This window comes from Piliocolobus tephrosceles, unplaced genomic scaffold (genome assembly GCF_002776525.5).
Source record: "Piliocolobus tephrosceles isolate RC106 unplaced genomic scaffold, ASM277652v3 unscaffolded_20, whole genome shotgun sequence".
In the NCBI taxonomy this organism is placed as follows: domain Eukaryota; kingdom Metazoa; phylum Chordata; class Mammalia; order Primates; family Cercopithecidae; genus Piliocolobus; species Piliocolobus tephrosceles.
The window spans coordinates 2534427-2557300 of record NW_022302087.1 but is presented as its reverse complement, the minus strand read 5'-3'; the positions used below and the strand labels follow the sequence as shown (position 1 = coordinate 2557300).

Genomic DNA, 22874 nt, shown 5'->3' with positions numbered 1-22874 from the left:
TGATAGGATTCTGAATTCCTTTTGTCTGTTATCTTGAATTTCATTGAACTTCCTCAAAACAGCTGTTTTGAATTCTGTGTCTGAAAGGTCACATGCTTGTCTCTCTGGTATTGGCAACTGTTGCCTTTTTTAGTTTGGTAAAGTCATGTTTTCCTGGATGGTCTTTATGCTAATGGATGTCCATCGATGTCTGGGCATTGGAGAGTTAGGTATTCATTATAGTCTTCGCTGTACAGCCTTGTTTTGTACCTGTCCTTCTTGGGAAGTCTTTCCAGGTATGCAAAGGGACTTGTGTATTGTGATCTAAGTCTTTGGTCACTGCTGCCATATCTACATTAGGGGACACTCTAAGCCCAGTAACCCTGTGGCTCTTGCAGATTCGTAGAGGTACCATCTTGGTAGTCTTGGGTAAGATCTGGAAGAACTCCATGGATTACCAGGCAGAGACTCTCGTTCTCTTCTCTTCCTTTACCCCAAACAGCACTCTCTCTGTGCTGAGCTGCCTGGAGCTGGGGGAGGGGTGACACAAGCATTCTTGTGGCCTCACAACCACTGAGATTCCAAAACCAGCACGGTACTGGTTCTTGCTCAAACCCTGTGGTGACCACTGCCTTGCTACCACCTATATTGAGTCTCTCCTTTCTGAGCAGTGTGTTTCTCTCTGGCCCAAGGCAAGTGCACAAGTGTCAGACAGGACTCAAAGTCTGGAAGTGGGAACCCCAGAAGCCCAGTTGGTGCTCTGCCCCACTGTGGCTGAGCTGATACCCAAGCTGCAAGACAAAGTCCCCTTTACTTTTCCCTCTGCTTTTCTCAAGCGGAAAGGCGTCTCTCACCATGGCCACCACAGCTGGGAATGTGTTGGGTCACACCTGAAGCCAGGATAGCTCTGAGTCTCACCCAAGGCCCATGGCGTGTACTGCTACTACTGCTGATTATTCAGGGCCCAAGGGCTCTTTAGTCAGCGGGTAATGAACCCTGCCAGGATTGGGTTCTTACCTTCATGGCAGTGGATTCTTTTCTGCCCCAGGATGTGTCTAGAAATATTGTATTGGAGCTAGAGCCTCAGGATTCTACTGTGGCTGAACCGATATTCAAGTGGCAAGGCAGAATCATCTTTACTGTTCTGTCTCCTCTGCTCAAGCAGAGGGAGGGTGTCTCTCCCAGACATGTGGGTTGTTTTCCCTTGAGTTGGAGGGCTGACATAAGCACTCCCTTGCCTACCCCATCTGGTATCTTACTAGGTTGCGTACACCACAAATCCACTGGCTCCAAGCCCAGCACAGCACCAGGATATGGCCAGGAACTGCAGTCCTTGTGGCCTAGACTGCCTTTTATTTAGGACCCCAGGGCACTTTGGCCCACATTGGCAGGGCTTGCTGGAACTCAGGCTCTGACTGCTGGGATGGGCGATTTGCCTATGGCTAACACTTGTCTAAATGCTACCTCCATGATCGCTGACTGAGTTCTGCTCAGTGTGGCTTTCTGATGTGACAGGGCAGCACTGAGTTCCAATGCAAAGTCCCACAGTCACTGTGCTTTCCTTCCCCCAAGTGCAGATTCTCTCTCCATGCCACATAGCTGTAGTCAGGGGATGGAGGAAGGGATGGTATAGGCAACTTAAGACTGTCTTTCCTACCCTCTTCAGTGCCTCTTCCCTTAATATGATGTTCAAACCAGGTAATATGATCACTCGCCTGATTTTTGTTTCTACAAAGGGGCATTTCTGTGGTGTAGTTGTTCAGTGTGGTCTTCCTGTGTTGGGGACGATTGTTAGAGCTTCTATTTGGCCATCTTTGTTCCATATCCTTTCCTTTTATTAAATTTTAATGTTTTATTTTGAGATTATTGACTATCCTGTTTCTTCTTCCTGGGTCAAATTATCAAATATATCTAAAATATATTATAGTTATTATTAGATGACTGATAATGTTATGATAATTTTTACTTGTTTTAATAATTGTTAATTAAGCTTAGGATATTTAATTAAGCTTGTTGTACTGAAAAGCAGCTTAGTCTAAATAACGAATTAACATACTTTTTTTTTCTTTTTAGGCACACCAGATTGATATTGGTTATTATTTGACATTACTGTTTTTGTATGGAGTAGCAGTCACTGAAAGAGGAAAGAAAGAGGTAACATGTTATTTGCCCTTTATAAATCTTTTTACATCTTAGAATAATCAGGCCAAAGATTATAATATGAAACTAAAAATATTAAAAAAAGAATTAGCTTGTAACTTCATTTATTTATCTGTTAAATGCTTACCATTCATGTAAAATAAAAAGTTATTTAGCTTCTTTCACTTGCATAATACATTTTAATCCATTTTCTAGCATAGCTTAATCCCTCTGGTTTTAATCTTATCCCTTTTGTAAAATATGAATTTTACCTCAAATTCTTTGTCAAACTAAAGTGCAAAGAAGTACAAATCTGGGAATTAACTAGATAATTTCTAAGAGTTCTGTTTAATTTAACATTTCTTTTTCTGATTTTTAATGATTTCTCATATTTTCTTCATAGCTTTGATATTTCTCTTTTTTCTTCCCAAATCTGTATTTTTGACTTCATAAATTAACTATATAAATATGACTTGTTAATTAGGTAAAGTAGAATTGATAAGCAGTCAAACTGAAAACATTTCTATTTTAAATAATTTCGTGTAGTACTAATCATTTAGCGTGATGTACTAGAGAATATTTTAAAGTAAGGCCATGCAGCATTTTTCCAGCTTTTTTTTCTAGAGAGACTGAGGCCGTGATGCCTCAGTTTTACTGAAGCATCTATTATAATAGATCCCGATATTTACTTCCAGACCTATATTGTTTATGATTAAGGTGGTGATTCCCCAAAAGAGTCTATATCTATGGGCAAGAAGTCACTTACTTTCTATTTGAAATACTGTGAAGAATTGTGCTCCCATTAGGAAGAATGATAGAGAATTGTGCTCTAACAGTTATCAGAAAAGCCCTTATTTTGGCCAGTAGTACTTGTATGTATTATGTACTTATGTATATAAGTACTTATGTATGTATATGTATGTTTTTAAAAGATGGGGTCTCACTATGTTGCCCAAGCTGGACTTAACTCCTGGGCTCAAGCAATCCTCCTGCTTCAGCCTCGTAAGGAGGTGGCACTATCGGTGTGCACCACAATGCCTAATTGCCAGTTTGAGATACACAGATTGTTGTTACCATCTTAATATTCACTTTGAAATATTGATTAAAGAAGGTCTTAAGTTTATTTATAAATAAATATTTTAAACACTGACTACATGATCTTTGTAATCACATACAGAGATGCCAGGATTCAGAATGTGAATAAATGACCAGATGATTGGATTATTTTTAAAGCTGCCCTAATTTCTCCAGTTTGAGAAATAATTGTTTATTGTAAAAGAAAAAAAAATGACTTTTACATCAGCCAAACCTAGTTTTATGTTACTACAGGATTATACAGAAGCTGAGAATAAATTTCTGGTGATGAAGATGTTGATCCAAGAAAATGAAATTTGTGAAAACTTTATGTGTTTAGTTTATTTTGGACGTGGTTTACTGCGATGTGCTCAAAAGAGGTAAGGATTTTAATTAACGGTTAGATGTTGCCTGTGAAGTCTCAGCATTGTGAAATGGAAGTAAGTGTGCTCAGTATACCAGGCATCATGACATTTGTGCTCTACTGGTTTATCCTTTTCTTCTTTGGCTATTTGTATAGATAATTTCTCTAATGTAGTTGAGAATATTAAATAGCAAACTTAAGAGACCATAGCAATAAAAGGCAGTCTAGCATTAACATTAGGAGCATAGGCTTTAGAGTCTGATAGACCTGGGTTCAGCTACATTTTTTATCACTTACACTAAGAAACTTAATGTTGTTAAGCCTTATATTTTTTTCTTATCTCTAAAATAGAACTAATAATAGTGTAGGGTTCACTTCATGAGGATGTTGCAGGTGATTAACATAGTGCCTAGGACACAAAAATGCTATACTTAATAAATAAATTATGGTTGGAGTTATTAGTATTATCACCACTAACTTGAAATAGTTTTTAAAAGTATAAAATGAGCTTATAAAGAGTTGAAAAGGGTCCAAATGCTGAGTTTTTGGAGTATTGGCTACTGCTTATTTTAAGAAAGTGAAATTGTATGGAGGAAACTATAGAGATTATCTGTTTACTTCCTCTTTGGAGATCCATAACCATTTGTAGCATCATTCATTCATTTTATTTACTAAGTATCCATTATATTCCAGAAACTGTTAGGTGTTGAGGTTATAGTAGTTTACAAAATACAGTTCCTGTCTTCATGTAACTGAAAGTACAGTGAAAGATACAGATCTTAATCAAATAGTCAGTCATAAAATATTTATGAAATAGAATAAAGAACTATGAAGGAAACTAGAGTGAATAACTAAAGTCTTTCCTGGAGACTGGTTCTGGGAATCAGAATTCTCCCTGAGGAAACAATGTTTGGCTAAGATCTGACAGATAAATTTGGAAAAGTTTACTTGGGCATACTTTTATGAAGGATTACTGCTGGGCCAAACCATTGGATCCCGAAAAGTGTCACCTATGTGGTAGTTCCCTGATTCTTTGTAAGGTTGATCTCCTATTCTCTGAGTTGCCTGTATTTTTACTAGGGTGTCCGCAAGACATCTCACTTCTTGTTCACTCGGTCTGAGCAGCATGTGCCATCAATATAGTGGGGCTAGTATGATGCTTTGCAGAATGTCAAGATGATCCAAATCCCTTCAGTTTATACTGTGACAAAGTAAGAGAATTAACATAGCCTGAGACAAGAACAAAGAATATGTCCTGCTGTCCTTCTCAGATGTGAAAACTGTTTTTTATTCTCTTTACTGATGAGCACTAGAGAGAATTCATTCTCCAGATCATTGACACTGGAAGTCCAGTTGTATGGCAGCATCATTACTTTCATCCCTGACCTGTGGAGGACAACCACCACTGAGCTCCTCAAAGACACTGGTGCTCTTCTTACTCTGTATTTCTTACTGTATTAATGAATGGGGTGTCCTCTGAGCCTTTCTAGGATCACTTAATGGGTTCTGTGTTTTTATGTAGTAAGTCAATTCTAACATTCTCACTTCCTTGAGCCTCCTGACTCCTTTAATATGCCTCCAAGAAATTTTCAGCATTTCTACTTAATTTACTATAGACCATTGTTGTGTCCAAGTTTCAAGGAGCCTTCTCAGCACCATATTAGGACTGGATTCAGGTGTCCTTTCTAGGAAAGTAAATCTTGAATTATGGAAGAATTTTTCCATATCAGTGTACACTTCCCCATCCAGCCTTGTGTTTACCCTTGGTTCAGCACTTTAAAAATCCACTTCCACTCATGTTCCTGCCAGTACATTCTAGTTGGGCTCTGCAATTCTTATGATTAACAAGCTTTTTCTTCCTGGGCAGGGTCTCTGTTTTCTCACTTGGGCTCTCCACTTGACCTTAGATTTATTATCTGAGGGCAATGAGGTAGGGGAAGATCTTAAGAAGGAAGGGCATCATCTTTTGAGACATGCATCTCAGCTGATATTTTTGCATGGTCTCTAAATAAAGATAGGCTGCTCTCCTGTGGCAAGGAAGAGGTCTTTGCCAGTCAAGAGCGTTCATGGGGGGAATTTAAGGATTCAGTGTTTCTAAGCACATTCACCTAAATATCCCCATTTTAGATCCCAGGGTCTACTCATAGCATATCAAATCCCTAATTTTAGTGTAGTTCTGTTGAGGCTGTGTTTTGGGTCTCCTTTGCAGCTGTTCTACCCTTATGGTTAAATCTTGAGCTTCATTTTCATCATAGTCTGCCTTATGTCTAGAGAAGTTTCTTTAGATGTTGCCATAGAGGCCTTCTAGTTTTCAGCATCCTGAGTTGATGGTATTAGTCTTGTTGAGGCTGTGCATTCAATATCAGTTTGTTTCACTTTATGATTAAATTTGGGCCTTATTTTCAGCACGGATTATGGCCGTAGGGGATGAGTGTCTCATTAAATTGCCCCCATAGAGGCCTTCTGGATTTCACAGTGTATCCTGAGTTAATAGTTGGCTGACCTGTGCCTGTCATTCTCTTTCTTCAAGGCCTCCAAGACAGTTAACAAAAGCCAACCAACTCTACAGTCCCTTTAATTACCATGGCCCCCATACTGTTCAAGCTTGAGCTACTACATAATCTAGTGCCTCCCCTTCCACCTGTATTTCATCCCACTCTGCCACAGGTGAGAGTCCTAGTATTTGTATTTCTATGGCATGCCAGAGGTTATCACCACCCTATTTACCACAAAAAAATGGGTTACTTGTTGTATCTTTGGTAAACCATGCATCTGCACAGTCCCATTCAAACTAACCTTATTTTAAAATTCCTTTCAGATATAATGGAGGACTGCTAGAATTTCATAAAAGCTTACAAGAAATTGGAGATAAAAATGACCATTGGTTTGACATAGATCCTACAGAAGATGAAGATTTACCTACAACTTTTAAAGTAAGAAATTATTTAAGAGTAACATTTTATTTGTAACTAATCAGAATCATAATGTGTGAACCAACTATGTCATATTCTTACAGCAAGCATGTTCTTTTATTGGCACATAACTTTTTATATAAGAAACAACCTTAATTGTATTACCTAGTGCAGAATGTATGATTCAACAAGGAGGGAGAAGTGAGGTGGCAGTGTTAACATTTTCAAATAACAAGAAGATTAATAGCAATACTAGGCCAGTACTCTGCATGATTAGAGTCAAATGTAGCAGTTAACTTTTTTTCCTAATTATCTTTACCATTATTTTGCTGTTGATTTATATTACAAAGTACTAAATGCTTAGTTCAGAAAACATGGAAAATATAAAAATGCCCAAAGGTGAAATTCATGTGTATTTCTTCTTCAAATGGATAAACCGTTGTTAGCATTTTTATTTATATCTTTCCAGACACACACACACACACACACACACACACAAGCAATAGCCTTTATTTTGTGATTTTAAGTGTGATGTTGTGCACACTTATTTGTACTCTGGAAATATATAGTATTTTTTATTTCTCAGTCATTAGACTATTATACAATGCAATTTTGGTGTAATGTATTATATAGCTTTGCTTTAATTTGCTCAACTAGTTCCCTACTAAGTTTATTCTAAATATTTCCAGTTTTTTCTTCTTATATAAAGTGATCTTTGCATATTCCTCATGTCATTTCATTAGAATAAATTTCTAAAGGTGGAATTGTGGAGCAAGTATTCACACAATGTAAAGATGTTACACGTCTCCATATTTTATCTCAGGACATTGTACCACTTTATATTCTTCAAATAGTGTGAGACTTTTCATTTTCCCACACCTTCTGGGTGTACTTTACCTTTTGGGTAATTTTTAACCCATCTGATAGCCATTTGGGTCTTTTAAATTTGTTTAATATGAACATAGCTACAGCAGGTTTCTCTTGGTTAATGTTTGAATGACATATCTTTTTCAAAACTTTAATTTACTTTCTTGATCTTTATGTTTTACCTGACTTTAAGGCCAAAAACATTACTCAAAATAAAGAGAGACATTTTATTAAAATATAAAATTCAGTTATCCAGGAAGATATAATAACTCAAATTTGTATATACCTAGTAGTATAGCTTCAAAATATGTGGGCCAAAAATTGACAGAATTGAAAGGCGAAATATTTTTAAATCCCCAATCACAATAGAATATTTTAATATACTTCTCTCAGTAATCAATAGAACATGCAGACAGCTTTTGGCATTGTCAAGGTAATCATATGACTTTTAATTTTGACTTGCTAAAGTAATAATTTTATGCATTTTTAAAATACTAAATTTTCACCCCTACTTTACAAAGCAGTCCCTTACTTGATCCTGGTTGTTTTACTCTTTTTTTTCCTCTTTTAAAAATATTTTGCTTTCTTTATTATCTAACTTTTTAAGTGAATTTTTATTTAATGCACAGTAATATACATATTCAGTTTGTCAAATAATCTTTAAAGACTTAAAATAAGAGTTTCTGTTTTGTCCTATCTGAAATTCTGCTTCTTCCAACTTTCTAAGCATTTTTCTTTGATGTTTACCTATTTTTCAAAAAAATACTGCTATTTAAAACATATCGCCAGGTTTTCTCTTTTGACTTTTCACTGTCAAAAATGAGAATTTAGCTTGCTTATACATCCCCTACACACACACACACACACACACATACTCTCTCTCTCTCTCTTTCTCTCTCTCTCTCTCTCCTATCCTACTGGTAGTTACACGTTTTTATTAAGCTGGCCTCAGGGTTTCCCTTCACTCTCATCCTGGGAATTTTCCTCACCTTTCTTCTATGTGGAATCCTCTGTTTCTCAGAACTCAAGTTTTCCTTCCTAGGGTTGCTTCCTTGTTTTGGTGGTGCAACTCCTCTAGCCTCTAGCAGCTTCCTGTAAAAGAGGGCTTGCATGAGAGGTAAATTTTTTGAGACCTTTCAAGTATCAAAATAATTTATCCTTTGTATGCTCTATTCATATCTTGCTTGAGGGTAGAATAATTTTTCTTTTCGGAAACAGGTTCTTGCTCTGTCACCCAGGGTGGAGTGCAGTGGCATGATCATAGTTCACTACAGCCTCAACCTCTTGTGCTCAAGCAATTCTTTTCCTTCAGCCTCCCAAGTAGCTGGGACTACAGGCACATGCCACTGCACTTGGCTAATTTTTTTTTTAATTCTTTTTTTTTTTTTTTTAGTAAAGACAGTCTCAGTATGTTGCCCAGGCTGGTCTCAAACTCCTGGGCTCAGGTGATCCTCCCACCTTGGCCTCTAATTTTTTAAAAGCATTTTTCTGTTATCTTTTAACTTCTAATATTACTTTTAAGAAACTTGATTTCATTCTAATTTTTAAACTTTTGTATTTGACCTGTTTTATTTTCTTCTTTCTGGGAATTGTTAAGGATATTTTCTGTATCCCCAGTGTTCTGAACTTGTGTTTTTTGCTTCTGGGACATTTTCTTGTTTTATATATTTGATAATATTTTCTTAACTTTCTCTTTTTCTTTGTGAAATACTTATTATTCAGATGCCTTGCAGACTAGACTGAGTCTCTAATTTTCTTATTTCTCAAAATATTTTTTTCTACTCTCTGGGAAATTTTCTCAACTTTATCCTGCATTGAGCTAATATTTGTGAAATAATTTCTAGAGGCTTATTTATCGTATATACCTTCAATATGTTACCAGTAATACTATTTGAAATTTTGTAACCCTATCCCTCTAAAGGATAAGTATGAAGGACCTTATCTAATCATTTAACTTAGACCTGTTAACATGATTCACCTGTATTTAATCAGCACTTCATTTATTTGTTATGTGTTTTATTCTATTTTATTTTTTAGAGAGAGGGTCTCATTCTGTCACCCAGACTGCAGTGAAATGTTGCTACCATAGCTCACTGCAGCTTTGAGCTCCTGGTCTCAAGCAGTCTTCCTGCATTGACCTCCCAAAGCACCGTGATTACAGGCATGAGCCACCACTTCCGGCCATTTAATCAGCATTTTAAAATGAGAAATTATATTCTGATTTGTAACCGAAGACATTGAAAACATATTTCTCTACTGTACTTTTGCCCATTATAGCAGGAATGGCATATTGCACTACTACAGTGGTTCCACTGCCAATGTAGTAACCTAGGGATTGGTTCCAGCCAAGATTCTCTTATACACCAGTGATTTATTAGCTCTCTGTGTGTACATATTAGAGCAAATAATTCTTGATAGGAACATGCCAGGTGTTATGTTATGAGTTAGGTGATAAAGAGAAGTATGGCTTCAAACATACACTTCTCTCCATTCTCCATGATTTTATCATTCATTAAGAAATCCAGTACTTCTAATTTAGGACCTTCCTATATATTGTTTACTTTGAATTAGGGAAATGTTTTATTACTATTAAAAAAATACATATAAACAAGCACTTCAAAAAGGGGTATGATATGGACATATAACCAAGGTAAAACATGGGTAGTCTTACTTTATCATTAATAATTCACAATTCTTTGTTTTTAAAATCTAGTATCTTCTTAATAATTTTATCAAGACAACTGAAAGTAATATAATGAAGCAGACAATTTGTAGTTACCTAGATTGTGAACGATCTTGTGAAGCTGACATTTTGAAGAACACCAGTTACAAGGTACTGTAATTGTCAATTAACAGTATTTTTAAGCAATTGAAAAATTATATATATAAAATTATAAAAATTATGTATAAAATATTTTTAAAGCGCATTTAGTTTAATTACAGTGGTAGAGCAGCTGAAAAGTTATTTGACTGTCTCTGAGAACTTAGATTCAGAGTGATCAGGAATTATTCTGTGAGTCAATAAAAGAATAAATTGGTTTTGCTAAGGTTTTGTAACATTCACGTGCATCTGAAGTTATAAGTATTATTCCTGCAGTCAATCATACAGTAAAAATGATCTAAAAAATGCTTTACTTTATAGTTAGAATTGTTAGAGGTTAAGAATGGTAGCATTTTACTAAGGAGAAAGGTTGTCACTCCTCAGGAATGATGCTACTAAATAAGTGATCATTTTCTCTTCTATGGGCCTTGGCAGGGGGAAAAGTAACCAGCCTTGATTTGAAGAAATTTAGCTGTCAGAATACTTCTGATAGATCTGTCTCTCTGGATCTATCAGAGTACTTCTGATAGATCTATCACTCTGGATCTGTCAGAATAAGACTTTGTGAAATCACAAGATAGAATGAGACGATGTGCAAATCAGACAATACTTCTAAAAAAATAACTGAAATCTTAATTGCGAGGCATGATGTGTACAGCCAGTCCGATAGTTCGGGAGAAGGAGAAGACCAAGATCTACTCAGTAGAAGTTGAAAAGTGAGCCTGGTGAGATGCAGTGCTCAGGGTCAAGCTTGTTCAGTATTGGTTTAGGTGACATGGCGATATGGTCCTAAGGTTTCTCAAGAATGCTTTAGGGTTCTAATCAAATGAACAACAGCATGTAACAGCAGAAATACCTGGGCACACAATTTAATTTTTGTCATCAAAGCAAACATTTTGAAAAGCAAGGCTGTAGTTTCCAGGCAGGGTACAGTGGGAAGGACAGGCAATCTATATGCTCAGAAAAACCAGTAGCTCAGGAGCTGTCAGCAAGGCAGCAAATCTGAGTTCTCATGATTGGTGGCAGAGGGGATTCAGGCAGTAATGGTATGGAGCTGGGGATGGAGGAAAAGAGACATGTAAAAATGGAGATGAACATGTTCCTCTATAGACATCACTCACTGGGTTTCTGATATTGTGTTGTACGTAGAATATGGAAAATATATTAACTTTTCAAGTTATTGACCATTTTTTACCATCCTAATTTTCCTGTCTTTAGTGACTTGTAATTTGGTGATCTCTGATTTCTGTTGATAAATTTTGAATGCCATGTAAAATTTAATTATAGAATAATTTTTAAAGTGACTTAATATAATTTTTTTTATCTGTATAAGAATCGCCATGTCCTTACTGATAACTTACTTTTATTTTTTTCCAGGGATTTTTTCAGTTAATGTGCAGTAAAAGTTGCTGTGTTTATTTCCATAAAATTTGCTGGAAAAAGTTCAAGAATTTAAAGTATCCAGGTGAAAATGATCAGGTATTATATTCGTTCTTAAAACTACAACAGCATTTCTTCCTCTACCCTTTCCTCTTTTGTTCTCTCCCCCATCGTTTCTTCCTGTTCATAACTTCCCTCCTTCTTTTTACTTCCTTCTTTATTTCTTTTTCTTTTACTTCCTTCTTTGTTCTTTTCCAATTCTCTCTGATGCTTATCTCCCTACCACTTTTCATTCATTATCATCATTTATTGAACAGCTCTTTGTAGATGATACGCTACCAGTTGATTTGCTTAGTGGTTTCTATCAATTTGTTCCCTTCCTTTTAGAAATGTATACTCTTAAGAATAGAAATATTGTTGCATATATGCACATAGGATCATAGAATAGAATTTCTTAGTAAACACACAGAAAGGATAATTATACAATTTTAAGGATTTCCATTTTAGAGGTGATGAACAAGGACAGATTTCATAGTCTTCAAAAATATATTTGGAATCTTTAATATTTATATTTAGTTATAATGGTTACATATCATATATAGTTATAGATAATATGTAATTATATAACATTATAGTTATATATTATATGTAATAGTTATAATTTTAACTATAATTATATGTTATAATTATATATAACTATAATTATATAACTATAATTTTATAAGTTATAATTATAACTATAATATAATATATAATTGTTATAATTATTAACTATTATAATATATAACATACAATAGAGTTTTTTGCAACTAATATTAAAGTGGAAATACAAAGCCCAGCTTTGAATTAATTACTCCTTAGTGAGCTGATGACCGTAAGTTGGGTCTATAATGTTTGGTTCTATAGTGTTTACATTCTACAAACAACAGAAAACTCATTTAAAGTAATTGTGGTGTAGTAGAAAATGCATTGAATATGGAGTTGGGAGATCTGGGTTCAAGTCCAGACTGAGCCACTTACTAGTTTTATTATATTAGACTGGTAACTTAATTGCTCAAATACTAATTTTTTTAAGCTGTAAATTAAGAATAAGATAAACCTATTTCATAGGGTTTTTGTAAGAATTAACAGATAAAACAGATGAACTCACATTGTGAACTGTAAAAACAATTGTATAAAGATTTACTTATTTATTTTTAAGTGGTATATACTTTACAATTTCCTTGATTGTTGGGACAGTTAATATTACTGAATTTTAGAAAGAGAAGTAAAAGAAAAATGAGTAACTTAGCCAAAAGAAATAGCAGGCCAGAACTAGAGAAAGGATGTAACATTTTTATTCTTTCCTTTTGCGTAGAATCCTCGTGTATCTGATAGAAATTCAGTAATCCTCTTTACGCATACTTAATGAGTACATTTTACTTGAAGTTGCTTTCTCTGGAGCAGCAAATGCATCTTAGTCTGTAATATAGCTACTTGAAGATTTTGAAGTAGAGTGAAATCATACATTTTAAATAGGATATCCATTGATTTATGAAATGGACCATCTTTTAACAGCTACCTGTCAAATATTTCCATCTTCCAGTTTACTGTCTAGCAACATTTGCTTCTAACTACATTTATTTAAATATAATCAGATTTGCACATCAGTGATTTTTTCTATTTTTATTTTTTTCTATTAATAACTTTAGAGTTTTAGTGGGAAAAAATGCTTGAAGGAAGGATGTACAGGTGACATGGTAAGGATGCTGCAGTGTGATGTACCTGGAATTGTTAAAATTTTGGTGAGTATCTTGTTTTGTCCTTTTTTTTTTTTCCTTGCTTTCCTTCCTTGGAAAAATATTTTTAACTTGAAACAGACCTGGGATCATCATAATTGGATTCCAGCCATGTTGCCTTTGATGGCAACTGAGCTGTTAGACCTTTTTATTGCTGTGATTTATGCAAAGTAGTATTTAAGTGGTCTTTAAGAACAGTAAAAATTTAAGAATAAAGAGAAAGACACAAAAAGAGAAACAAAGACAAAATATGCCATAAGTATACCAATAAGGAAAGTATTGTGAACTAAGGATAATGTATCTAATCCTTTGACTTTCTAACCTAAGGTTAAAAATAATTTTAGACTTTCTGAACCTCTTTTAGTCTGTAAATAACCTCCTATGAAAGTATCTATAGAACATCACATATAGTACCTGTTACATAAAATGCACTCAGATGATATCCATTTTATGGTTTAATTAATGAACTATCTTGTTGAATTTTTAGTTTATAACAAAATAGACCAAATTATGACTAGAAATGTATCTTATTTCTTTATTTTAAAATATGCTATTTTTGTATTTCAGGTTTGGCATTTAAATCCTATAGTGATGTAAAGTAGAACTGCTTTTTTAAGGTCAACTCTAGTTTGTTTTTTTGATCAGGATTATTTATTACTTACCTTGTTATTTATGTTTTGTTTGTTTTATATTCACTGTGACTTAACTCTCATTGTATGTTTCAAATGTTAAGCTAAGAAATAACATTACAAATTTTGAAAATTGAACTACTTTAGGGCTATTTTTTCCCCATTACTTGCAGTTTGAAGTTGTGAGAAAGGATGAATATGTAACCATTGAAAATTTAGGAGCAAGGTAAGCTTAAAATAAAATATTCTGTTACTTTTTTGGAATATGCATATATTTTTTGGTTGCTTAATTCTTCTGTGTTTCTGTCATCTAATGGAGCTGCATTAAATTTTAAGGTAGTATTAAGGTTTGTGAAAAAAATTTATTTAATTTTTAATTTAATTGCCATTTGTTTCCCTCTCTATCACCATTTATTGTAGACATTTTACGTTCTAAAGCGGAGATGGAGAAATTATGTGAATACTTTCCCATTAAGTGTGAAAATAATCCTTTTCTTTAAACTAAGATATTTTTCTTAAAGTTAGTTATTATGAAATATAGACTTTTCTATATTTCAAAACTTATCCAAACCACTAAGCTTGTCTTACAATTAGAATCTTCCTGTTTCTTAGATGAGAAAACTGTATTGCAAAGTAATATATTTGATAAGCCTAGAATTAATAGAGATATTACAGAGTGTTGCTACTGAAGTTAGAAATTTCAATATAAATGTTCTCCTAATCCATTGATTCTCTTTTTCTTCTGTTTAATGTGTAAATGCCATTTTTCAATCTAGTAGGGACATTGCATTGACATCTAAAGCATCAGTTTTCCCTTATTAGTTAATGAAGCCCAAATCTTTATACCTAGCACAGATCTCTCTCCTAAAAGCTTGACCTGTATACTTACCTGCATACTAAATATCTCTATTTTTATTTTTCAAAAATGTTTATAATTCAGCATGGCCAAAACTGGACTCATGATCTTTCTTTCTAACACACTTTGTAACTTTTTTAAAAGTCCTATCAATTTAGTTTTTTTTTTTTTTTTTTTTTTTTTGAGACAGAGTCTCACTCTGTTGCCCAGGCTGGAGTGCAGTGGCTCGATTTCGGCTCACTGCAAGCTCCGCCTCCCGGGTTCATGCCATTCTCCTGCCTCAGCCTCCCTTGTAGCTGGGACTACAGGTGCCTGTCATCACGCCCGGCTAATTTTTTTTGTATTTTTAGTAGAGACGGGGTTTCACTGTGTTAGCCAGGATGGTCTCGATCTCCTGACCTCGTGATACACCTGCCTCGACCTCCCAAAGTGCTGGGATTACAGGCGTGAGCCACTGCGCCCGGCCAATTTAGTTTTTAAAATATAAATTTCTTCCTATTTCTGCCCTATCTCTACCACTTCACTAAACTAAATGAGGTTATCATTATTTCTCATTTGAAATTCTCAAACAGCTTCTTAAAACTGTCTGTCTTTAGCCTTTCCTTTTTCCAGTCTGTGGTTTTCATAACCATCAATAGGACTTTTCTAACATAAAAATTGGAATATATCACTTCTGTGCGTGAAGATCTTTCAGAAGCTTCTCATTGCTCTTAAAATTAAGTTCAGATTCTTTAACTTAGCTCTTCACTTAACCTTGTACACAGCTGAACTCATTCATGCCATCTCTTGTCACTTTACTCTTAACCATACATGTACCAACTATACGGAGCTGCTTTTGGTTTCTTCAGTGCGCCATCTCAAGAAACTTCCCAAGTTATTGCATTGAAGTGTATCTAGTTTACTGTTTGACCTCCAAGCTTTGCTTGGAATACTCTGCTTTGCCTAGTTAAAACTTTCGAAAAGCCTTACTTAGATTACAGTAGATGTTCTATAACGTATTTCTTCTATTTCTATCAAAACATTTACTAACGTTTATTACACTTTCTTCTCCATTTGAATGTAACCTCCACCAGGGCAAGAACTTTATCTTGTTTTCTGGTACATTCCTGGCACATAGCATAATATCTGGCACATAGCTAGGCCACAATAAATACAAAGTAGAGATTCTGGATTCCATTATTCCCCAGTGGGTAATGTTACTTTCATTTTGACAGGCCACTAATTTGGCTAGATGTGAACTTTGAACACTTTCGGATCCAGTCTGAGTCCAGATCTTTTGGCCTTAGTTGAGCTGCTTTTAGTCTGTTCCACACATGTGGTTCAGTGTTCGGTCAGAGAATTGTGGGAAAGAATTTGGGGATCTCTTTTCTGATTACTTCCCCTTCTAGGATTCCCCCATTCTCTTAGGAGTCATGTTTCCATTTCAGTTTTCTGGTTTCTTCAGCCAAAGAGACCTTTTCTCTGTAGTGATGTCACCTTTCTCATTCCTAATGTTAGCAATTTGTGTCTTTTTTTTTTTTTCTTGATCATTCTGGATAGAAGTTTATCAATTTTGTTATCTTTTCAAAGAATCAGCTTTTAAATTTACTGATTTTTCTATAATGTTTTTGTTTTAAATTTCATTGATGCTCTTTGTAATTTCATTTCTTTTGTTTGCTTTGGGTTTAATTTGCTTTGATTTTTTTAAGGTGAAAGCTTTGATCATTGATTCGAGACCTTTGTCTTTATAAATTGATTTTACATTAAGCATTGCTTTAACTGTGTCCCATATATTTTGATGTGTAGAAGTTTATTATTAGTATTTTCATTGTATTTTAAATATTTTCTAGTTTTGTGTGTGTGTGTGTGTATGTTTTAACCATAGGCTCTTTAGGATTTGTTAAATTGCCAAATGTTTGGTAATATTTCAGCTGTCTTTCCAGATATTGATTTTTAGTTTAATTCTCTTGCAGTAATTTATTTTATGATCATATTACTGTGTATCTTGGTGAATGTTCCACTTGCATTTGTAAAGAATCTGTTTTCTGATCTTGAATGAAATAGTCTATACATTAGATAAAATTAGTTTACAGCTCTGTTTCATCATTCTATATCATTTTTGATTATTTACTTTTTCCACCAGTTACTCAGGGAATGTTGAAGTATACGATTCATTTTTTTTGTCTACTGTCTAATTGTATATCTAGAAACTCTTATTAAATGCTACACACACATCTAGGATTGTTACCTTTTTTTCTTGACAATTTGACCCCTTTATTCTTATTTAACATCTTTGTTTTTTGTGTGTGTGTGTGTGTGTGTGTGTGTGTGGGATGGAGTCTCGCCCTGTCACCCAGGTTGGAAATCTGTGGTGCGCTGTCGGCTCACTGCAACCTCCGCCTCCCAGGTTCAAGCGATTCTCCTGCCTCAGCCTCCCGAATAGCTGAGACTACAGGCGCACGCCGCCATGCCCAGCTAGTTTTTGTTATTTTTAGTAGAGATGGGGTTTCACCATCTCAACTAGGATGACTAGGATGGTCTCCGTCTCCTGACCTCATGATCCACCCGCTTTGGCCTCCCAAAGTGCTGGGAATACAGGCATGAGCCACTATGCCCGGCTTTAATATCTCTTTTTAACCCTGATAGTATTCTTGCCTTAAGTGTTTTTTGTCTGTTATTAATATAGCTATTGCAGCTTTCTTTTGATTAGTGTTTGCATGGTATATCCTTTTGCATCCATTTATTTCATCCTATGTATATAGGTGGCATAGGTCTTTCTTGTTTTATATATACAATATGACAATCTCTGCCTTTAAATTTTTTTTTATTCCATTTGTATTTTCTTTACTAATTTATATAGTTGGAAATCTACTGTCTGCCTTGTTGTTTTCAGTTTTCCCTACCTGTCTTTATTGTTTATTTTCTGGTTTGGTTTATTAGTTTTACCCTTTTTTAGTGGTTGCTTGAGGACTTACAATACATATTTTTAACTTACCAAAGTTTATTTTAAAATAGTATTATACCACAGCATGTACAGTGTAAGATACACCTTACAATAATAGATTTTCATTTCTTCCCTCTTTTGTGCTATTGTTTTAATATGTTTTACTTCTGCTTACTTTATAAATTACATAATGTTACTTGTAAGTGTAGTTTAATTTTTTCTGTTTTGAACATTATATGTGGAAACATTCATTTTATGCATTTTAAAATCATGTTTAGTGTGATTCCATTCTTACTATTACAGTTTTAGAGTTTTCATTTTTATTGCTTCACTAATTTAATCATTCTGCCATTAACAGATGTTTATTTCTAGGTCCTGGCTCTAACAATAGTTTTGCAGTGAACACTCTTGTACATGTCGCTAGGTCATTATGAGCAGAAAATTTTCCAGAATATATACCTAAAAGTAGAATTGCTAGGCCACCTGTATATATCTGTAACTTTACTAGCTTTTGCCAAATTGTTTTCCAGCGTGGTTTTACAAATGTACACTCCCCACCAACAGTATGGGAAATACCTTTTACTCAGTATCTTTGCCAATGACTTCATATTGTCAGACTTTTACATTTTTTCAATGTAATGTGCAACTAACAGTGTTACAGTGGTACTGGAGATAAAAATCAGTTAACAATAACAAACAGCCACCACCAAAATCCCTTTCCTCATTAAGCTTACATTGTAACGTTGTTGTCCAGTATTTTTTTGTTTTGTTTTCCGTGGTTCATTTCAAAGCCAAGCCATCTGTTCAATGGCAGCATTTACCTAGTGCTTTTTTTTTTTTTTTTTTTTTTTTTTGAGATGGAGTCTCGCTCTGTCACCCAGGCTGGAGTGCAGTGGCCGGATCTCAGCTCACTGCAAGCTCCGCCTCCCGGGTTCACGCCATTCTCCTGCCTCAGCCTCCCGAGTAGTTGGGACTACAGGCGCCGCCACCTCGCCTGGCTAGTTTTTTGTATTTTTAGTAGAGACGGGGTTTCACCGTGTTAGCCAGGATGGTCTCGATCTCCTGACCTCATGATCCGCCCGTCTCGGCCTCCCAAAGTGCTGAGATTACAGGCTTGAGCCACCGTGCCCGGCCCCTAGTGCTTATTCTGTTAATACATTTTGCTACTTTATTTTTTATTTTTCTAATTATTTGTATTGATGTTCTACTAGCATCTTTATTATTTTTAATCAGTAGGTGTTAAATGAGTTGGGTTTTCTTGGAATAGTTATTGCCAAAAGTATTATATGGTGAAGAGAGGTCCAGGGAGGACTTCTAGGTTTGCTATTTTTCTGTTTGCTTGCTTGTTTTTTGTTTTGTTTTGTTTTGTTTTTTTTTGTCTTACAATGAAAAGCTTTCTTTCCTTTTTTTCCGCTACCACACATCCTTTTTGCAAGGAAGTTTGTAATATGATAGTTTTAGTATGAAATCTGGCAATACTGCTTACTTGATCATTCCAATGAAAGTGACAGTGTAGGGTTTTCATTGTTGGTGAGCTCTATTTGTTCATTATTTTTTCTCCTTCTTGAATTATTTCTAGGAGTAGAAGATGAAAATAGTTACTTAGCCATGCTCATACTAGAAATCTTGACTGACTTTCACATTATTTTATTTCCACTATAACTTAATTTTTTTCCATTTGCAGTTATAAAAAGTTGATATCTCTGAAAATAACTGATACTGATATAAGACCGAAGATCAGTTTAAAATTTAATACAAAAGGTATTATTTTATTTTTATATGCCTTCTGTTGAAAAGTATGTTAAAATTTTTGACTTCTCTGTCAACTTTCATGCCATTAACAACCACATCTTTACTGTGTTTGTCATTCGCTGAGCTTGGGGTTATACCAGCACTTGGTGTAGGCTGGAAATCACAGACAGGAAGATCAGCAGATGTATGGATCTCACATTACCTTGGCATCCTATAGAGAGGCTTGCTAGGTCTGGTGCATAACTGTGACTATACCACGGGATTGTGTTCCAGCAGAGGTTTTCTACCAACCCTTCCTTCCCTTGTTGCATTCCTTCTTAATAGAGCAAGCATTAGAGTACCCTTACATGAAAGGAATGAACATTTTGAGTTTGAGGCCAAGTACTCTAAACTTAGCTGCCAGCTTTTTAGGAGTGTGCTAGAAAATGCCCTACCCAGAACCTGGAGACCTTAATTAAGGGACCGTGGGCCCATGGAAGAATAGTTTGGTGGCAGTCCAGCCAACTTTGTATTTGGTAACCCAAAGAAAGCTCCCTGTGTCATTAGCTTTTTAACTTTGCCTCCACAGTGTATATCGAGTATTTCAAGCAAAAATGTTAATTTAATAAATCTCTTGAAACATAGAATCTTGAAGGATAAAATAAAGCTGCATTTTGTGAGAAACACATATTTTGATATCCATATAACACCAAATGCCATCGTATACCAAATTATTAGTACTTTCTAATTCACCTCAGCCCACTTTTCTCCTTTGAAAGCACTATTAAAACAGGAAAATACCAAATAGTTCAGTTTCATGCCTTATTCCATGTTATTGATGAAATACCTACCTCTTTTTTTGAGGGAGTGAGAAGATGAGGTTTATTAAATCAGAATTTCTCAAACATTATACATATATTTGATATATATCTGGCAATTTTGTTAAAAGGCAGATTTCAATTCAGTAGGTCTGGAGTGGGGCCTGAGACTGTGCTTTTCTAACAGGCTCTCAGGTGGATGCTTGATGCTGCTGGTCTCTGGGCTACCCTTTGAGTAGCAAGGAGCTAGATCTTTTGACATTTCTTGATATAGATCTGACCTATCTGGTATAGTAGTCCCTAGCTGTATGTGCCTGCTTAAATTTAAATTAATTAAAATTAAATTGAAAATTCAGTTCCTTAGTCACCCAAGCAGCATTTCCAGTGCTCAATGAGTATTAGTGCAAATATAAAACATTTTATCACACGATATTCTGTTGGACAGTGCTGATTAGGATAAAGTATAATTGTTTATGTAAAGTATAGTTAAACATTGACAATTAGCATTCTTGGCAAATTTCAGAGTTTTTAAAGACCTAATACTGTGATGTCATTTTGTTGCCAAAGATCATTTACTTGAACAAAACCTTGGATGATTGAAAGACTTCTGTGGTGATTAGTCTTTCTTATTACTTTTGCTTGGGAACATGTTTTTTTTAGATGTTTTGACAGAGAGAAAGCAGCATGCTAATTGAGCACTGGCTGTGGCAAAGCCCTGTACTATCCTTCATTCTTTTGGAATAGTTTTTATCCTGCAGGAGCTTAGGATATAATGTGAGAGACAAAATAGAAAAAGAGAATTAATGTAGAATGTCTTGACTTTCCAAAATTTATTTTCAGATGAAATGCCTATCTTCAAGCTTGATTATAATTATTTCTATCATCTGCTTCATATAATTATTATTTCTGGTACTGACATTGTTCGGCAAATATTTGATGAGGCTATGCCACCCCCTCTTTTGAAAAAAGAGCTTCTTATACACAAGAATGTGCTGGAATCCTACTATAACCATCTTTGGACCAATCATCCTTTGGGTGGATCATGGCATCTGCTTTATCCTCCAAACAAGGAGTTACCACAATCCAAACAGTTTGACTTATGCCTCCTATTAGCTCTTATAAAACATTTGAATGTGTTCCCTGCACCCAAAAAAGGATGGAATATGGAACCGCCATCTTCTGACATCTCTAAATCCGCAGACATCCTGCGACTGTGCAAATACAGGGATATCCTCCTTAGTGAGATTTTGATGAATGGTCTCACTGAGTCACAGTTCAGTTCAATTTGGAAAAAAGTTTCAGATATTCTTCTGCGCCTTGGGATGAAGCAAGAGGATATTGACAAAGTGAAGGAGAATCCCATTGAGAATATCTCCCTTGATTACCATCAGCTATCCATCTACCTAGGCATACCAGTACCAGAAATCATACAGAGGATGTTATCCTGCTATCAACAAGGTACTAAGTGATTATTTACTTCAGCCAATAAACTTCCGTTGATTGAATGTCTACTCTGTGCCAGGCACAGTGCAAAGGGCAAGAGATTCAGTGAGTTCATGGTTTTGGGAAAATGGACTCATCAGGAGGGTAATAGAAATTATAGTGCTAGAGATGTTTCCAGAATACCATGGGAAATCCTAGGCTGAAGGAGTCCAAAAAAGCTTTCTGGAGAGTGTGATGGTTAAAGAACTATTAATGGTGTGCAGAAGTTAGCCAGGTGAAAAAGATTGAGAAGGATGTTTCAGAGGGAAACAAAAATAAACGTATAGAAACATAAAAATATACTGCAGGCAACTAAAAAAGGTTGGCTTTATTGAGATTAGGAGAGAGTTCATAAGGTACATTCAAGAGGATTTTTTTGTCACATGGAGGAGTTCACATTTTTCAGACAGAAATCATTGAAGACTTATCACATTAAGTGGAGTTTTATTCTCCAAAATTAGTAAAGTCTAAAACCATGACATATAGGTACCGTGTGGTTTCAAAGATGTTTGTTTAGACAGTGTGGATGTATGTTTCTTCTACTTTCTAGCAGAACCTTTTTTAGTTTACAATTTTAGCAGCTATTCGTTGGCTGTAGGTAATTTTAAAAATCAGGTGACATTCAGGCAAGTGTTTGTATTGGCCATTCCCCAACTTGTCTATTGATATGGAAAAGACTTCAGACCTCCTCTCCCACATCTCAGGATACCTTCTCAGCTATTCTTTTGGAAAGCAGAGTTCAAGACATGACAACATTTCTGAAACCCTGCTGTGCTATTCAGGATGACTTCCTGGTCCCAAGTAATTTACAGCCCAGTGAACAACTGATGACCACATTGATGCTATATAAACACAATTGTACAAGTTTCTAGTGAACTGGTCCAGGTTTTCTTCAGAGATAATTGCTGTGCCCAATTTCAGTCCTGGTATTTACTAAGGCTCTGGAATACCTTTGTTTTCTTGCATAATCTAAGAATGAAAGAAGAGGACACTGAGTTTGGTATATAAGAAAGTCAGGCAAGAATTTTTAACTTATAAATTAGGGTTTTAAAAAATACATTTACTCTATTAGGATTTTAAATAATTCACGAGAATAGAGTATTTGAGAAAGAGTTTTGAGC

General features: G+C 35.1%; 1 protein-coding gene across 5 annotated transcripts in view; it reads left to right on the top strand.

The window, feature by feature from the left end:
* Positions 1 to 22874, top strand: part of DZIP3 (DAZ interacting zinc finger protein 3) — a 109277-nt gene that overhangs the window by 39310 nt on the left and 47093 nt on the right. For 4 of the 5 annotated variants that reach the window (XR_003309924.1, XM_026456830.1, XM_026456828.1 and 1 more), the window contains exons 6-14: positions 2053 to 2133; positions 3448 to 3572; positions 6375 to 6489; positions 10049 to 10168; positions 11534 to 11635; positions 13228 to 13320; positions 14117 to 14169; positions 19407 to 19483; positions 21112 to 21729. Coding sequence is in view for 4 of the 5 variants with exons in the window: in XM_026456830.1 (XP_026312615.1) it covers positions 2053 to 2133; positions 3448 to 3572; positions 6375 to 6489; positions 10049 to 10168; positions 11534 to 11635; positions 13228 to 13320; positions 14117 to 14169; positions 19407 to 19483; positions 21112 to 21729 (1384 nt within the window). In the remaining variant the exon portion in view is untranslated. The remainder of the gene's footprint in view (positions 1 to 2052; positions 2134 to 3447; positions 3573 to 6374; positions 6490 to 10048; positions 10169 to 11533; positions 11636 to 13227; positions 13321 to 14116; positions 14170 to 19406; positions 19484 to 21111; positions 21730 to 22874) is intronic. The other variant, XM_026456832.2, reaches the window with a different exon arrangement.